The sequence below is a fragment of the Anopheles marshallii genome, chromosome 3 (assembly GCF_943734725.1).
Source record: "Anopheles marshallii chromosome 3, idAnoMarsDA_429_01, whole genome shotgun sequence".
NCBI lineage: Eukaryota > Metazoa > Arthropoda > Insecta > Diptera > Culicidae > Anopheles > Anopheles marshallii.
The window spans coordinates 71,810,413-71,828,842 of NC_071327.1; the positions used below are offsets into that span (position 1 = coordinate 71,810,413).

General features: G+C 38.6%; 1 protein-coding gene across 1 annotated transcript; it reads left to right on the top strand.

Moving 5' to 3' along the window:
• Nucleotides 1-251: 251 nt before the first annotated feature.
• Nucleotides 252-18,430, top strand: LOC128711037 (homeobox protein Hox-A2). Its single transcript, XM_053805904.1, has 5 exons — nucleotides 252-577; nucleotides 7,812-8,034; nucleotides 8,172-8,268; nucleotides 17,584-17,738; nucleotides 17,840-18,430. The coding sequence occupies exons 1-5, from the start codon at nucleotides 252-254 to the stop codon at nucleotides 18,428-18,430; spliced, it is 1,392 nt and encodes a 463-aa protein (XP_053661879.1).

The following is an 18,430-nucleotide window of genomic DNA, read 5'->3' on the forward strand; positions in this document are numbered from 1 at the left end:
TGGCACAAACCAATTCAACTTCGAATGAGTGTGTTGCGCTGCGTTACCACACGTGATCCATGTGCATTCGTGTAGTCAGTGCAGTGCGTAGATAATGCTAACCTTTACATATAACGATTGATTGCAAAGCACCGCAGTGTACATTGTGATAGAGACGGTGTGGGGTGTTGATAACAGAAATTGTGTGTCTTTTGAAAACGATTCAATTAGGCGTGGTGGATAATTTACGCGGCGTACAGTGGCTTAGCAGAATGAGCAACGCTGAACAGCAACAACTGCAGCAGTACAATATGGCCGACACGGATACCGCAGATGCGGCAAATGGACGTTTAATGGATAGTGGTGAGATTAGCAATACCGTGTCCAACGTGGAGGCAGCGACGGGGTCTGATGTAATGTGCCGCAGTACCAAAACCAGTAGCAATGCCAATTCGTTCCGTATCGAGGCACTGCTGGCCAGCAAAGAGCATGAAAACAATAGTGGCGCAGGTGTCGAACACTCGCCGACTCGTGTCAAACCGAACAATGGGGATCTGATCGGTGATGGGTTTAATGCGAGTGAAGATCGTCATTCAAGGTAAGCCTGAGTACGATAGTTGAAGTTTTCGGTTTAAAAACATACAACAAAAAATGAAATTTTAAATAACAATTCAGTTACGTAGCAAACAATATTAAACAAACCAAAAACGCTGCAATGTTTATAAGATTTAGGAATATTATATCACGGTTCTTAAAGAATTAATTGAAATAAATTAGGACGTAATTACAACGTCCATCAACAGGAACCTCAAAATGTTTCCATCTCTACCATTTTATTGTCATTCCACAAGCAAAGCCTTACCTACCAGCGAAATGACCACTGGCTTGGTTTAACTCACTTGGTCAGCCTGAGATGGAAACGACGTCCCACAAGGGAAGTTATGGAGGTGAAAAAGTTATTTCTATTAAAGAATGTAATTACAATTTCCCCGTATTCCTGCATTGTCTCTGCACCGAACAACGAAAAAATAACAAAACCCAAAGTGAAAGAGAGCACCAATAATACATAATGTACAAAAGGGCAGCGTCTGGCAGCAATGGGGAGCAAATACGGGAAGCGAAAATGGTGGAAAATGAAGGAAAAGGCACGCTAACTGTTTGGCACTAATTGGTGATTAGAGCTTTACGCTGGTAGTAAATAATGAGCTCGGGGAACTCGGAGAGTGTTCGTTGATTGGCACAAAATGGCTGCCCTCTTAAGGGTGGTTTTGGTTCGGTAGCCATGGTTTTTGTGAGCTGTTTCGTCCAGAAAGGGGGGGGGGGGGGTAGATTACGACGAACTTGAGAGGAATTGTGGAATGTCCGCGTGTAGTGAACGTACTTTTGTGGCTTTGACAGTGGATTTCGCTACTTTATAAAGTTCAATCGAGACTTTTTTAGATCTGAACTAATTTTCTCTATAACTGAGGTTATAACAAACACATAAAGTGTTTCCAGGTTTTGAAAATGCTTCAATTCAGCTGTTTGTTTGCGCCATTTGTCAATATTTGTGTTGCTTGAAAGAGAAGTTGGTTTGGGAATTTTGAAAATTTATAAAGAGAATATTAAAGATTATACAGAGATTTTAGTACATAAAGTTTTTTAATATTTCTATCTAGATAGTATAGTAAAGACAATTTATAAGTTTTTGGCTAGAAATTTTATAGCAACCTTCAACCAACTTTACCTTCGAAAACGAATGAAAATTCTCATTTAATTATCTTCATTAATATTTGTTAAAATTACTTTTTAAACCTACTGTGTACTATTAATACAAAAATTAAACTATAAAACCTTAACTTTCTTATTACCTTATTATTAATTATTACCAAAATGGCTTGAAGGAGCATAAAAATGTTTTAATAATTGCAATATATCCACCACACCGAATCAATGTTCAATATTCAACATTTAATCGGTATTATTGTTAAGAAATGTGTAAACAATGCTTTTGTTTTCGCTCCTGTATGTATTGTTACGATTGAAATTAAGAAGTGTTGAGTTTATTTTTTAAATTACTCATTAACAGTCAATGAGCCCGTAACGAAACTGGCATGGAAGGGGAAGATAAGCTTAATTAATTAAATTCCTTTTCAATACCGGAATGTTTTCGCTTCCGATAAGCGTCTGATTCAAGATGTAAAATCTTCTTCTCCGATAAAGCCTGTTCAAAGTCGATTATTGCATGAGCGCCTATTGATGATAACATCGATAGGGGAATGAATTTAATTTAATTTGGCTCCATTTCGATAATTTTCACTTTTAATTAACAAGATTAGAATTGCACACTGCTGGAAAACGCGATATTGACCAGTTAAGATGTGTTTCCTTCAAATGCCAACAACATTCCTGCTCATAACGATATCATTATCATCCTTGTTCGCAACCGGGACACGGAGTATAGCCACTGCAGCATAAAGTGTGTGATGAGTGTGTGTGTGTGTAGTGTGTCTGTCCTTATCACCAAATCACATCGGAACAGCATGAATGTTATTGCTTGTGCCGTTTAATTACCAAACAGATAACCGGGTATCGGACAGATTAATCATCGTACAGCGGGCGACAGTAGCAATCACTTACATGACAATTCCAAATTAATTTCCTTACCACACGTTGATTATGTGGCGCACACGTCAATCATGGCGTTGGTACGGTTCGGTGTGCCAGTAGTCGACCGGTACGAATATATACAGCAAACAGCACTGCATTGACGTTCCATTCGTTCGATTGGGGCAAATAGTTTGATTGGCTTATTATTTCCACATGGACACCCGATATGCATCATGTACAGCATAGGTTAAGCTAATTAATGAGTTTATTTGATAAGAACGTGTATGTGTGTGTGTGGTCGTGTATGTGACACTAATTGATGGTGACGTGAACTGGCGCTGCTTATCATAAACTGGGTGGATGAGATGAAAGGTGTGTTTTGTGTGCACAACGATCGTGTTGTATGGGCGATAAAGTATGTTGTGCTTTTAACTATATCGTAGCTTCAAGCACATTGCGAACATCATTTCAATTTACTCAAAATAACATTTAGTAAAAAAGTAGTAAAACACCAGTAATAATTGTAACTATGTAACTTTAACTGGCCACTACTATCTTTATTTCCCAAAAGCATCCATTGTAATAACGTACGGTTAAATTGTTTTCCTGTGGAATGGAGTTTAATAAATATTTGTTAGGTTATTGCTGAGAAATGCAGTCGGTCCTTTTTCAGCTATCATAACTAGAACTGCACCAAGAGCAGAATTTCTTTATTTAAGAGAACTTGTTAATTTTCGAACATTATAGATATTATTTTTTATATGTAGTTTAATAATATATAAAAAATATAAATATGTTTTACTTACTTTGGAGTAAGTTTACTGTCATCGTACATAGGGTTATTTGAATGTATTGAAAATTATGTTAGTATTAGTGATTGACTACTTGTTAAACACTAATTAGGTTAAAATGGATGTAACAAATTGTCTCGAAAGAAATTTACATTGATTTAAGTATACATATGTTATAAAAATATGTCTGAGACGTTGAACATCTGAATTTATGATGTACACCAACTTATAAAACACGATTTCACAATAATAGCGTCTTATGTTTCGAAATCCGTGCAATACTATTTCTGTAGGGTAGAATTTTTAAGGAACTTCGAATAAACATTACGATAAAGTAGACACACAAGTGAGTCGAAAAATACACTTTTTGCTTGCAGATGTACCATACTACCTGAGAGATGAAAGACTCCTTCAAGAGATAACATTACAGAGCCTTATAAACGTTAGCTTGCATTTATTTCAACTTTAGTAAAGTTTCATATAGGAAGTCATTTAATACTAATCATTTGAAGAGTAAGCTATTGACCTAACTGTGATCGATTGGTAACGGCGCCAATCTTCACACGACAAGACTGGTCCAAAATCCCATCCGGACCAAACCTCCGTACACAGGTCTGATTATCCGGCTATAAAGTCAAAGAAAGGCCAGAAATAGAAGGCCTATACCTCTTGAGATTATTTTTCCGATAAAGAAGCAGTGATTGATTGAATTGCTGTAGAAGGTTTATATAAACTGTATGAATAATCAACACCTTCTTCTCTGATTCACATCGTGCGATTTTGTGCTTCATTCATTCTTTTTTCCTTTCACTTTAGGCTCTCCGCGTATTTGTTGTTCCCAAAGTTACTCCTAATTTTAGTAAATTTCCTTTCAATATACAACTTTCTACTATAGTCTTAAATCATATCAAATATATTGTTATGCAATTATTACGATCTTCACTAACGCATTGAAGTGTTAAATTGTTCTTTCCCATTTGGCAAATTGACATCTCATGCACAAAGATTGGTTGATGGCATTTAATCTGGCCCTTACTGCGGTGTACATATCATGCCGTTCGTCGATCCATTCGTCTGTCATGTCAACAAATTTATGTTGTATGTAGTCATTTGGCCATCATCAGCCGTGTTACCGTTTTGCTACCAAAACCCCAGCAAATCAGTATAAGCCCCACGTATCACGCAGCCAAACCTCTCGCTATTCAGTCGGTAGCGAAAATCGGTACCCACTACAGCACCAAAAATGGAAAAATGTCTCTCCCGGGACATTCGGTGGCAAATGGACGGGTAGCAAGGAAGCAAGGAAAATTCAACCGAGTCCAACAAATCATTGCGCAATAAACGATACATGCGCATTGTGATTGTATGCTTTGATGCTTGATTACGCTTTGGTGCTGGGGAGCGGTCGGGTCGGGTGGTCGGTTTGGAAGGGGACGCGGACGCAGGAATCCTTGGAGCTCCCAAAACAGACAATGGACCATTTTATGTACGTTGCGTAGGCGTACATGTTCTGGCAGCCGTCTGATGGTGGATACGATATCCAATACGAGCTCAGCATCCAAGAAGCGCTCAATCCAAAAGAGGGGCACATAAGATAAATGTTGCCAGTTGCAATTCTCGGTTCGGTTTCGGATTGCTCTCGGCATCGGCAAAGACGCCACAGCCTGCACCCTTGCCCGTACCTTCCACATTTCGTTTGCCAATCAACAATTGTTTTCTCTGCCCTGCGAGACGAACTCGTCCTGGTGACACGTTGACGCGATGTGGTGGGGTATTGTATCGATGGTAATTGGATCGAATGTGTTATGTTTGTGTACTGCGAGCGCCTCCGGGGAAGGGCGAAAACGAACCTTTTCACTGTGGAAGTGAGACACCGGCTCCGGCTAAATCTGATTTCGAGATTTTTGCTAATGTGTTTTGCTTTAAATTTTGCTGCCGAATGTGAAGATACATGCGCTACGCGGATTGGTGGCAAACGCAATCAGTAGCTGATCGTGATTTGTTTGCTTGAGCTATGTATGGTAAACACGTAAAGTTCAGCATCCGTCGTAACGAGTTGGTGAGTTGTTTGGCAAGTTGCTGAAGACCATGCTAACTAGAGGGATAAATTCTATTTAATCTGTTTTTGTACCGATCCATAAGCAGTAAAGCAGTGGCTTATGGCAAGTAATCGCATAGCTTAAGGATCGTACGTATCCCTACAAATACTGTACCAAAGCATTCCAAAGTGGCTGTGGTATTAGTAATTTAGTAGTAATTTCCTCAACTTACAGAAAACTTGAACTATATGATATTCAAAGTTTAATTTAATATCATCGACATCGGGGGTCGAGGCCATGGGGGGCCCTTGACCCTTAAAAGAGGGCCCGAGTTGTATTTTGAGCCGCACAGATATAGTTCGAGTAGCTTATAGGTTTATTTTTAATATGATTGTATATCACCCAATATTTCTTTATTATTAATGTCTTCTTGAGTCATCCTCAAGTGTGAAACATGACCAGGTCATTGCTATTTAACCTCATCTATTTGTCTAAAACTGTATACTTGTAGTAGCTTCAGGGGTTTTTATTGATATGTAAGTGTAAGTGGTAAGTGTTAAGAGTGTGTTAAATCCTTAATATCTAAATCGTTGAGACCATAACGTGCAGTATGGTTTTGAAGTTGTATGGGTCGTTTGAACAAAGAACTTTATATCGAAAATTTTTAGTATAATTAAATACAATTACAATTACAAAGTTAAACATAAGAAAATGCCAGAAAAATTGCTAACAAAATAGCAATATCATGTACCGTGCGTAGTATAAAAATCCGGGAATAGCGTTGCGTAAAGTATTTTTGCATAATTTTTGTTTTAAATTTGATTAAATTAAATTTAATGAATTTGACATCCATTTGACTCCATTTGCATTTTCAAGTTTTTATTTTCATGAATAAAGATCTGTTTCAGAAGATCTGATCAGAAAAAATTGTGAGCAGCGAGTTTTATCTGGATAGAGCAATTCGTAGCAACAAAGATCATTGTGGGATTTTTTTAGAAACTACCTCATATGTTGTATGAGAATTATTTCTATTCGACGCAACGATTCTAACGCAATTGATGTATTTTTACAGAACTTTCCTTGGAGGGTTCTAAAAACCCCACGAGTTTTGTTGGAACTCGTCGTTTACAACATTAAGTTTTATAGTTGAATTGCTCCGAAGCAACAGACTTCTGGCCACTACTCACCGATGGCACATATTTGGAGATCAACAAATACAGCACGCAATACACGCCATACGGAACAACTCAATATATCCCACCGTTTGATATGGGAAATGTCAATGCGTATCAGCAGTGTCTCTACAACACGCGACCAGTACAAATACAGCGACCTTTTTTTTTTTGGATTGTTATCTTAGAACGCTATCTATTTTGCTACCAACCACCACCAGCAGATGGGACGACCCCAGACGTGTACGTGTAATGTTGTTCGAAGGGGGTGATGTGCTATCACAGTGCTATAATTGTGTCACCGATCTGATGACCATCTGATTTGATTTGATTGACCCACACTAATTTGGTACATTGGTTTTTTTTGTAAAGTACGCCATCAAATCGTTTGGTGGAGAAGATAGAGCAGAGAGGTACAGAAGTGGAATGTTTTATTTATTTATTGAATCGGGAAACATTTCTCGTTAAACGGAGTAGAATGGAAATCTAAATCACATCACATTAAATCACATCACAAAATTAAAATAAGTGCTTTAAGTATTATCTATGTTACATAGAAAATGTTTTATCGATTTTTAAATATCGAAAAAATGAACTATTTTACGATACATCACTTTAGTTCAGCAAGTGATTATTATTCCGGGACATATTATGACTTTTAAAATATATCAATCAACATTATTGTAGACTAAGCTTTTTTGTATAAGAGAAACGGCCAACATAAGAAAGGTATCAAGTTGAAAACGATTCGGTAGAAAAAGAACAAAAAGAATGGAAAAGGGCGAGAGAAATTATTAAATAAACTAAAATAAAAGAAACAGAACAGAAAGGATAAAAAACTAAAAGGAAAGAAAAAGAGGAAGAAACGTAAAGGAAAATGAATGAATAAGAACAGGAACAAAACCAACAACAAAAGCACGAAACAAAGCGCGAAAAAGAGACAAAAAAGAACTTCTTCATTTTTGGTCTGCCTTTTCTGGCTTTCTTTCACTATATTTCCCCTTAGTCGGATAGTCAGTCCTGAGTACGGAGGATTGGTCCGGATGGGATTTTCGACTGGTCCTGTCGTTTGAAGACCGGGCCCGAAGAACAGTAGGAACAAACGTGTCTGTTCCGTTCTATTCCGTTTCGATTTGTATCTAATTTTACCGTCATTAGATGAGTTATGTTGACCAAAATTAACGACACGGCCACGGTATCTCTGACACCTACTTATATAACACTTTTTATGCTTATTGCAGGTCTGAATCCACCTTCTCATCTGACTCATGCTCATCGATCAACCCGGGCAGTGTGGAACCGCAGGACATAGACGACTGTGCGATGAATCAAATCGCAAAATCAGCCTCTCCCAACCAGCACGACTATCTGCCGTTCTACAATCTCTGCCCGTCGCAGGTGATCTTCACCTCGAACGCATCCACCTTCGACACCCATCCGGCGGTGTGCAACAAAAGCATACCGGTAGGTGTCGAGAGAAAATTATGCAAATCCGTACCGCCATACATGAGCACATTATGATAATTTCATATATCGTAACGAAAAGGGAGGAAACGAAGCTGTTAAGCATGTATGTTTTTATTTCCTCCCCACGGCTCTAGGTTGACGCTGGGAATCGGTTCCATTTCATGCAGCTACCTCAGCTAGAGCTTCTAAGGCACCACAACATCTACTATCCACGAATCACGGAGCTTACAGGTACGATAAAAATGATAATACGGTCGTCTACACTTTTCCCATATTGACCATTACTTGGTGCGCTGTGTGGTACATTGCGAAACACGGTTTTATGCAGAACATGGTAGACAGGCCGGGGTTTGATTGTAACATCTTCTAACGGACGGATTTGATTTCCGAAAATCGTTGGAATGGTCTGATTTTGGGTTTTTATTTATTTCTTCCTGGAGGAAAGATAAAAGCTTGGCAGTTCTCGACTCTCAACAGAGCCATAAATCTGTTTCAACATTGTTTAGCATACAAGCGCACATCTCGTATGTAAATATGGTTTTGTACGGCTTGTAGATACAGGTACTCCCCGAAGATCAACGCAACAGTTTTGCGTGTGTTTTCAATATTTAGCTTTACTGTAAACGTTCAAAAACTGCATTGGATTTAAACATAAATACAGTGGTGGACTATAAAATAAGCTTACTCTTCAACTTGCCACACTTCCAGATGGTATAAGCAATGTTTGTTGAAATATCAAATCTTTATAAAAAAATATATTAATATGAATGAACGATATTTGAGCAATCAAGGGGTTAGTACACTACAGTGGCCTTTCCTAAAGGTGTATTAAGGAACATTTTTTTATAAATTTTAAAATGTTTATCATAAATAGACTACGTGTGTTACAGCAATCAATGTTATTTGGCCGAAACTGGGCAAATTCTTCGATTTCTAAACAGCAGAGCGTCAGCTCTGACGACATTCTCAAAATTGGTTTATACTTCAAAGTTACACAGTTGACTTCCTTCTCTGCACTTATTTTATTCAGCAAATTAGGCGACTTGTAGAAAGAATAGATCCAAATAAATTGAAAACAAATGTTTTATATGACGAGGGAAACTATTTTCAATCAATTATTCACCTTTTTGCTTAGATTTTGTTCTATTTATTTAAGAGGAACCGCGCATCTCGGGGACTCCCTGTACCACCTTTTTAAATCGATTAATTGTTTCAAAAGGATAATAATTAGATAAACCAACGAAATACAATGCTTGTTTCACCAATTTGTGTCGCTTTAATGATTGTTCTTATCACAACGACCGCCAGTGTGTATTGTAACAAAGAGTTGAAACGATTGTCCTAAATAATTTACTGCGAAATATCTAAAAATGAATCTCGTACCAACTGTTGTCTCTTTCCGTCCAAAATGGGCCGATGGGTATTGTTTTGATTTGTAATTCCAAACAACGTTCCGTACAGCTCGTCCCCCGTCATCCTTACAGCTCCCATTAACTCTTCAGCTAATCCTCTGTAACGCAATCAGGCGCGTCGGTAACGAAACAGGGAACGTTGATATTATTTGTACTGCCGATTTGGTCGGTATGATTTTTGCCAACAAACCCATCCATTCAAACCTCCGCGAGTGGCGGTGGGTTATTTTTTTGTTCACGCGTTGCCCTTCCAGTTGCGCCAAAGTTGAGTGATTGATTTTACACTGCGGAGGGCAAAGAAATCGAGTTATCGCCGAATTTGTTAGCATGATTCCAAACAACCCGCCTACGCAAACAGTGTGCCACACGCTGCAGGAATTGATATTCGCTGTCGTTGACACCAGCCCGATGGGAGCCATCGGGCCACTAAAAAGAGCGGCCTGGTACTTGGTGGTTGTTGACATGAATGGTGTATTTTTTTATTTTCTAGTTTCATCTCGAAGAAAGATGACACGTGGACGAGAGGGTAAGCCTACTACAATCAAGCTAGTGGGTTGGTAAAAAAATGGTTGGTTTCTATGGTGTTTTTCCCCCCCCAGTACCATTTGTAAAAGAAACGATCTCACATCTAGGGGGTGCTTGGGGAATCTTCTTGTTGTCGTCTGGGCGGCACGTAATGTTGTGATTGCAAATTTGATGCCAGCTCATTGGTATGCTTGTGCAAAGAGATTGTCATCGACGTCGTCGTTGTGTCGAAACAATGCGGCTGGAAATATGTGGTAATGGTGTAATTTTTGTTTCGATCCGGTGATTTTCCATTCATTATTGATGTATCTACTGTTTTGTTTGTTTTTTTCCGGTGGCGTGGAAGTCTGTTGTTCTTTTTTGGGTGTGGTAACAGTCTCTACATGTTTGAGCTACATTTAAAAACGTTATTTACTGTTGTGAAGCTGTAGTAGTTGAAGAAGATCTTATAGAAAATACTCTACAGAGCTCAATAAGCCATACGGGACACCTCAAATTTAAACAAATCTGTTTCAAAATTGTAGTCTTTTTCAGTCTGTTACTAATTACTTACTGTTACTGTTACTAATTACTACGTTACTAATTGAAGATTTGCTCCAAAAGTCGTTTATCATGTGGCAGAAATGGAAGAAAAAATTTTATGTTGTGAATTGCTTTGTAAATAATTTCTATTTTGTAATTAATGAATCGATATTTTATTATCACAAACATCCTCAATTTTGTTATTAATTTATGATAAAGACCTATTGGAATATATTGCATATTTTGGCAAGTGCTTATCGATTTGGTTTTGCTTTATACATGAAGATATAAAAGATGTACAATACAAAAAATTCAATAAATTCTGAAAGGATATCTATAACTTTTACACAATTATACAGCGAAAATAATGCGATATAAATAATAACGAATAACGAACTATCTGGTTTACAAAAAAAGATCACTTTAGAGATGGACAATCGTTTAACTTTTGAGTGTTAGAATTTTTTTTCCGTTAGAACGGCCTGGCCGTATCGACTTACTTTACCACGTAGCCGGATAGTCAGTCCTTGCTACGGGGGATTGGCCCGGATGGGATTTTGATCCGGTCCGTTCGTGTGAAGACCGGCGCCGCTACCATCATGCCACCAGGCCGCCCCTGAGTGTTAGAAATTAAGTTTGATACAAAATATGATTTTGAACGGATGCTATATTGCTAAAAAGACTGAAGAAGACCACTTTTTCTTCAACTTTCTCTTTTGTTCTCAAAAAATCGAATTACTCGCTGGAAAATGGTAGAAATCCTAATCTTTTCTTACTGTAAATGATGCATATTTCACCATAATCTGTACATTTCGCAAGCACATCTGTACACCAGCCGCACATGTCGTATTCATGTGCCTGTTTTCCATTCACTTCTCATCCCGCAATTCACACTAATTGATTCCGATTAATCGCACCCTACAGAATCCGCACTGCATTTGCTAGAACCAGTCACCGACGCTGGTCGACAATAGGAAAAAAGATAAATAAATAAGAAAAACAAAACCGAACGGCAAACTATAAACACTATTACACTGTGCAGCGTGCTGGACGGTCGCGCATCACAACGCGCAATTGAAAAGTGGCAGGTTTGCGTGAAAATCATCGCCAACTAGATTAGCACGCAGCGCCCAAACAAACATTCCCGCCGCTAATCACCGCATCCCAACTGGTGGTGGCTGCGAAATTTCAACCATAAGGTGCTGCGATCTTTGCGGTATGGGTTGCGCGTATTATCGATCATGCTGGGGTGAGCGTAACAGCAACCCCCTTCAGCGGAAAAGCGACAATTGAACAATGTGTACCAGAAATAGACAACACCTCCTACGGCATTTTTACGTTTACGAGGGGAAATACAACGAACCCATCCGCAAGGGATGATAATCCGGCGTGAAAGCTAAGCAAGTGTGGTGAAAAACCTGTCCTTCTGGCTGGATGATGCTCTATAGGGAGTGTTTCTTTACTGACGGGGGTGATTTTTTGCTTGCTGATCCCTCGTTGACAATCCCCAACAATCAGGGGACCTTAAACGACCACTTGGTCTTTTATTGCCGTCCATTTAGCATCATCGTTTGTGTCGTCAGCAAACAGCGGTAACATAGTGGGGTGGATTGATAAGTTTGTAGAATAGAAATTAGTATCAGAGGATGTATTTTTATTGAATGAAAAAATGCCAAAGAAAATACCCATTGGAATAAGGGGTTTATGGTGATAATTTCAGATTTTTCATTGCGGGTATGATAACAGAACTCTTGAATATGATTGTGATAAATTTTATATGACAAATACCGATTCAAAATGTAAAAATGTAAGCTGCAACAAAACTGTATCAGAATAGAAACAGCTAAAAATCAGCTATAACTTTAATTATACACAACCTTAATCATTAACATAGGAATTCCTAAGAAACCACAACTAACGCTGTTCGTTCATTTGTGAGCTGATTAATTTATAATTTATTATAAATTCCTAACTACCTAACTAACTAATTTATTTGATTAAATGTATTACGGTCTATGCCGTATTATTAAGCTTTGGCCAACAATTTTTTACTTTGTAAATGATTCATAAATTTCAGAACTTCCACAATATAAATTCTCAATTAAATCACATTAATTCAAGAAACACCAATAACTAAACTAGTTCATTAACTAATTAGTTATTTAATTTTTTAATTTATTGTTTGTTTAATTGTTTTAATTTAATATTTCAATTGTTTTAATATGCTTAAAGATATTAATTTTCGTTTCACCCCCAATATCCCATTCTAAAAACTTATCAGCCGGTGTATCGGTTCCCTAATGCGCAATCGAATCCCTTCGGCCCCGTGCGGGTTCCGCGCTTACCTGCACCGAACTCTACCCAACGAGGGACGCGAAAAACGGCTCCTACCGTGTTCCTACCCAACATTAAAAAAAAACCCCCCAGAGCGTATTGGGCAAGGGCACAAAGTAAATACTTTCGGTTTCAATAATTTGATTGCAGTTAACTAGGGTCACTAATCTTTCCCGAGTGTATGCCGGGAATGTGTTTTTGTGCGCCAGTGTGCTCATTTAACCCAGCCACACAGCCACACGCTCTTTGATTGCACAACACACACACACCGAGACGAAAAGGAAAACCCGGGGAAAAAAGGTATCACCGTAGCCGTTTAACGCCCTTCCTATTAGGGACGATAGCAATCAAATTAAACAAATTAACTTTGTACAATGACATCTGTTCTATTTACTCTGCACGCCTGATAGCACGCGTTCGGGTGGCTCTTTTTCGCACACGCCATGCACTCTCTGCCACTCGCTCCCACTCGCACGATCCGAGCTGTTCCCGGTACGCACCGGCGCCGTTCGTTGATTTGTGATTTATGCCGTTTTCCTCGGTGCCGGTGCTACCAGTTCCCGGGTTTTTCTTCCCCGATTCCACCAACCGATGAGCGTTGCTTCAAAAATTGCTCGCATATGTGCTAACAGACAAATTACTGATCATCTGATTAGGTACTAATTGAATTATATTCATGGGTTCGGTTGCGGGGAATGCGAGCTCCCTGCAGCACACACACTCTCCTCCACGCTCCCCCGCATCTGCCGTGCGTTCTGCCGTATAGTACCCGGGACTCGCTTTGGGCCAATTCCGCTACCGACCATCGCTATCGCACACCATCGCTTTCCCCGCCTCTCATCCTTATCGCAGCAAAACCCATCGAATGCTGCAAATTGTCTGCGCCAATTAACAGCGGGGGCTAAGTGTTTACAATCAATTTGATAATTTGATAAATAAAACCGGTCCTTCGGGATACATCCACCCCGGGGAAAGGGAGGCGGAAAACGGAGCGAAAGCCAACAGCTTTTACGACGATGATGTCGTACTACGAACGGACGGGTAGGATGCCGGAAGTATGGCCCAGCGGGAAGAATGGAACTAAATTGTAGGCAAGCAGTTCCGACGCTGTGCACTGTGGCTGCCGACACACGGTGCAGTTGCACATGACCAAGATCAAGTGTTTGCCGGCGAATCGATTAGTGTTCGATATGGTTGTGCGAATAGTTGGTAGGAATTGGCAGCAGTTGCGCGTAGTATCATTTAACACTTCATGCGTTGAATTAATTAGACGGCCGCTTAGTGAAGCTAAAAGGAAAACACATATTTAGATAGTACCGATGTAGTTGGAATGGTGGTAGAAACTTTATTGCAGTGTATGATATGAGATGATGTCGGCTTTAAATAGAGCGACTTTCACTTTGTATTCCCAAACTAAAGAGAGTTACAGAGAGTGAGTTTTAGTGAAATTTTATTTGATTCCTGAAATTTATCATATTGAACAGTACTAAAATGTATTTATTTATTTATTATTACATTTTGACGGCTCTTTGTCGTATAATTAACCAAAAATTGGCTGAAAAGAGTACACATTTCTCAAGGCATTTGCTCGTTGTTTTTGGCTTATCCCGTGCATAATCGGTTGATAATAGCACTAAAATATCGTTCAATAATTTATTTTAGTTTATTATTTTTTTTTATGATGACATTTTATTAATAAACCTAATCTGAAGTACACTTCACATTGTTTTAAAGACATGTCCTTCTACTGCAATAGTGAAAGGGTGCGCCTTATTTCAGGGGTAATCGGCCGATAGCATTTATTAAAACGTTGTTAAAATATAATTATTAATATTATATTAATATTGGTACTATAGGCACTAAACTATAAAAAAAAATATAGGCACGAAATGTTTTGGGGAACCATTTCAGCTAAAGGATTAAGTAGGGTCGGTGAATTCTCAACACTGTAAAGACAAAAAAAGGAAATTTTTAGAATGTTATCTTGAAGTTAGATATAAATTTATGGTGAAAGTGGGATGTACAAGCAGTCCCTGAGATACGCTATTATAATGGACCGCTATAACTGGGGAAAAATCCGCGTATCTCGAATTTCAGAGTAAGTCGAATCCGGAAGTAAAATTGTTTATACTTCAAAATTACATAGTTGACTTCCGGCTTTGCACTAGATTTATTCAGCAAATTAGGCGACTTGTTAAAATAATGAATTAAAATAAATTAAAAACACTTCTTTTATATGACAAAGGCAGATATTTTCATCCAATTTTGGACATTTTTGCTAAGATTTTTTACTATCAACTAACTCAGCTATCAGATTTCCAAAAACTGCGTATCTCGGGGACTGTCTGCATATGTTTATTTTGACAATTTCCGGCACCATATAGATTATTTTTGGGTAATTCCTTAAGATACTACGTTAGATGCATCGGAGTGGCACCTCCGACGGCAACCTGCTAATGCAAGGATACTACAGTGAAAGCTTTGTTAAGCTTAAAAGTAATCCTTAATTTCAAGTAGATTTTCTGTCATTTTACGTTCGTTTATTTGATTATGTAGGTTAACTTGACAACATGGTTTAAATAACGAACCTTTGAATAGTAAAGTTTAGCTATACGACCAAGTCGTTCTGCTTGAATAAGACCTTGAAAAACTTTCCAAAAGAGTGTCTCATGAAGTTTGGAGAAAGTATAATATTTCTAGACAATTTTATGTTCAAAATTTGTTGAACAACAAGCTTCGCCTGTGTTTGACTATCAAAGTTGTATAGCTAGAGGTGATTCAAGTCAGAGATATCCAGCCGTTCTAGATAAATCTGACTGAACAGTTGAAAAGAGTTATAAAATAAAGTAAAAATAACAAGGAAAGCTGTATCTAATGACAATTGCTAAAAAGGATAGTTTTGCTTTTGTTTTATCCTTGATTAAGAAGGGAAAATATTATTTTATATCTAAACTAACGAAAGAACTACAAATATTTGTAATGCATTTATGGTTAATATGGCTTTACAATGTTCATGCTTTTTTTTCATTAGTCCAAACGAGATGCGTCCACATATAATAAGTTCTAAATTTCAAATCATGAAAAAACAACCACAAAAGTTTATGGGAATGCTAATTAAACCCAGTACCGTCGGATATTGGAGCATTTAGGTAAAACCACTTTGTATATTAGAATCACAATGAACTTTTAATATTTGAAGCAGACTAAACTTTCATAAAACGCGTGTAATGATTTAAAAGTGTATAATAATTCTCAATGCCATTTAAATAGTGTTCATCGAATGTTTTGGTTGTGTATTTTGCGAAAGATTGATAAACATAACAAAGCTTATTTTTATCTCGCTTTTAATCAAATTTGTACAATTATCAAATATCGTAAATAATTGATATGGTTATTGAACTCCTCGAAACTCCATTTGTCCAAAAAGCAATAAAGTGAGGTAAAAGTATTCGAATAACACTAATATTCTTAGCTCTCTTACACTATCGATAGATTTTGCGAAATAATTTAAGTACATTTAGTGTTACCTTGCTCGAATAATAATCTTCCCGGGTTGCAAAAGGGAAAAAGGTACACGCAACAGAAGTACATTTTCTTTATGTACTGCACATGCACAAGCGCAGTCTCAATGGATCAATTCAATTGTCTTCCACTACGAATGAAATGGGTGTGGCCGAACGGAACCTCTATGGCGCAATCTCGAAACTGCATGCACTTGTCCGTACGCAATGCATCGCTTTGTTCAATTTTGCGATTGTAATTACTGTTGATGCGATAGTAATGTATATAGGAAGATGTGTATTATTACAATGTTTGCAAAATAACCGTGTAAAGTAAGATGGGGAAGTTCTGACGGGCAATTTTGTTCACTATTTGAATTGATAACTCTTCATCCAATATTAGTAACGTACTGTAAATAACTAAGAGTAGATCATTTTAATCAAATACTATGTATTGATGGTAGCCTTATTCATTTACATTTTTTTTATCTACATTGGACAACTTCTTGACAAACGCTACGTTAGGCAAACGTGGCCTGGCGGACATTATAGAGGCCATATATGTCAAAGTTAAAACAACATTGATATTTTTAATTTAATTCTCAATAAATATCCTGTCGTACGTACGTAGAGTTGTTTGATTATATAGCAAAACAAAATTTGGAAAGTGTTTGAAAACGAATCAGCCTTTAGTAGTAACAAAGGAACATATAAAACTTGCACCGAAGAGTTGTTTTTTTTTTAAAGATATTATACAAAGTACGATACGATACAAAGTAAATTTGCGTAATGTGCTAAAATTGCCATTAAATTAAACAAACCGACCAAGAGTTATTCTGTCCACTAATTTAAAAAATAAGGTTTCGGGTAAATTTGGTTTGAATCTGAAGCCGCGGCTCCACATTTTATTCCTTTGCCCATCAACTACAGTCTACTTAAGCCACTGCTTCCGCTTCCACCATATACAGCATTATAAAGTGATTATCATTCAAATTAAACACTACAGATTAACAGTGCATTAGCGTTTGAAACGTACCGTTCCAAATGTGCAAATACTGTGCCACACGACTGCTATGCCGCGTTCTCGGCAGTCGGCCATTTTAGTGTGCAAACAAAATTAGTCCAAAGCGCGCTAGGCAATGCAATGCAACGAGAGCGGAGGTTTGCGAAACAAAAAGAAAGCAAAACACCGTTGTGCAGTTTGTTGATGGTTTCTATTTGCTTTCATTTTCTCCCGGCTTGTTTGCTTGTAGGACAAAATTCAGTATACGGCAAAGCGCGACGGCCACGGACGGCTTTCACCTCCCAGCAGCTGCTCGAGCTGGAAAAGCAGTTTAAAGTCAGCAAATATTTGTCCCGACCGAAGCGGTACGAGGTGGCGAACAATTTGCTGCTGTCCGAAACACAGGTAAAAGAGAATTTTCGCTCAACTTTACGTAAGTAGTTGCGCGAAATGGATTTATTTAAGTGTAAGTATTGTTCCATTACTTTTCCTTCCCACGGGTGCAGGTTAAAATTTGGTTTCAAAATCGCCGCATGAAGTGGAAACGATCCCGGAAGGTGAACGAATCGAAAAAGTATAACAGCAGCACCGGCAGTGGTACCAACCAAAGCACCACCGCCAACGGTAGCAGTAACAGCAGCAGTAATAGTAGCACCAGCAGTAACAGCAACATCAGTAACCATAGCAACGGTACGCTTGGGTCGAGTAACGTTACCACCGGCAGTGGGGCACAAAATGGTGCCAGTAACGCGAGCGGTTCGTTGTTGCTTGGCAGTGGCAATAAAACATCCACCGACCATCACGACGGTCGGCCGTGCAATCGTACCGCCGGCGAGCCGGGACGGGGCGATAACTGCCCGAGTGGCATGGTGAGTAAATTGTCCTGCATCCTGGATCATCCGAAGGATAAGCGTGACAGCAATGGGACGGCCGGTAGCAAACAGCACGCGACGGCCCTCTTCGTCAATCAGCAGCAGTTTCAGGCGGTCGGTGCTGGCAGTGCGACGACCAGTCCGAACGAACTGGTCGGCGTCGGGGCAGCGTTGTTTGCATGTGATCCACCGAATGGTTTAAGTTTTCGGCCTTATGTAACGTAA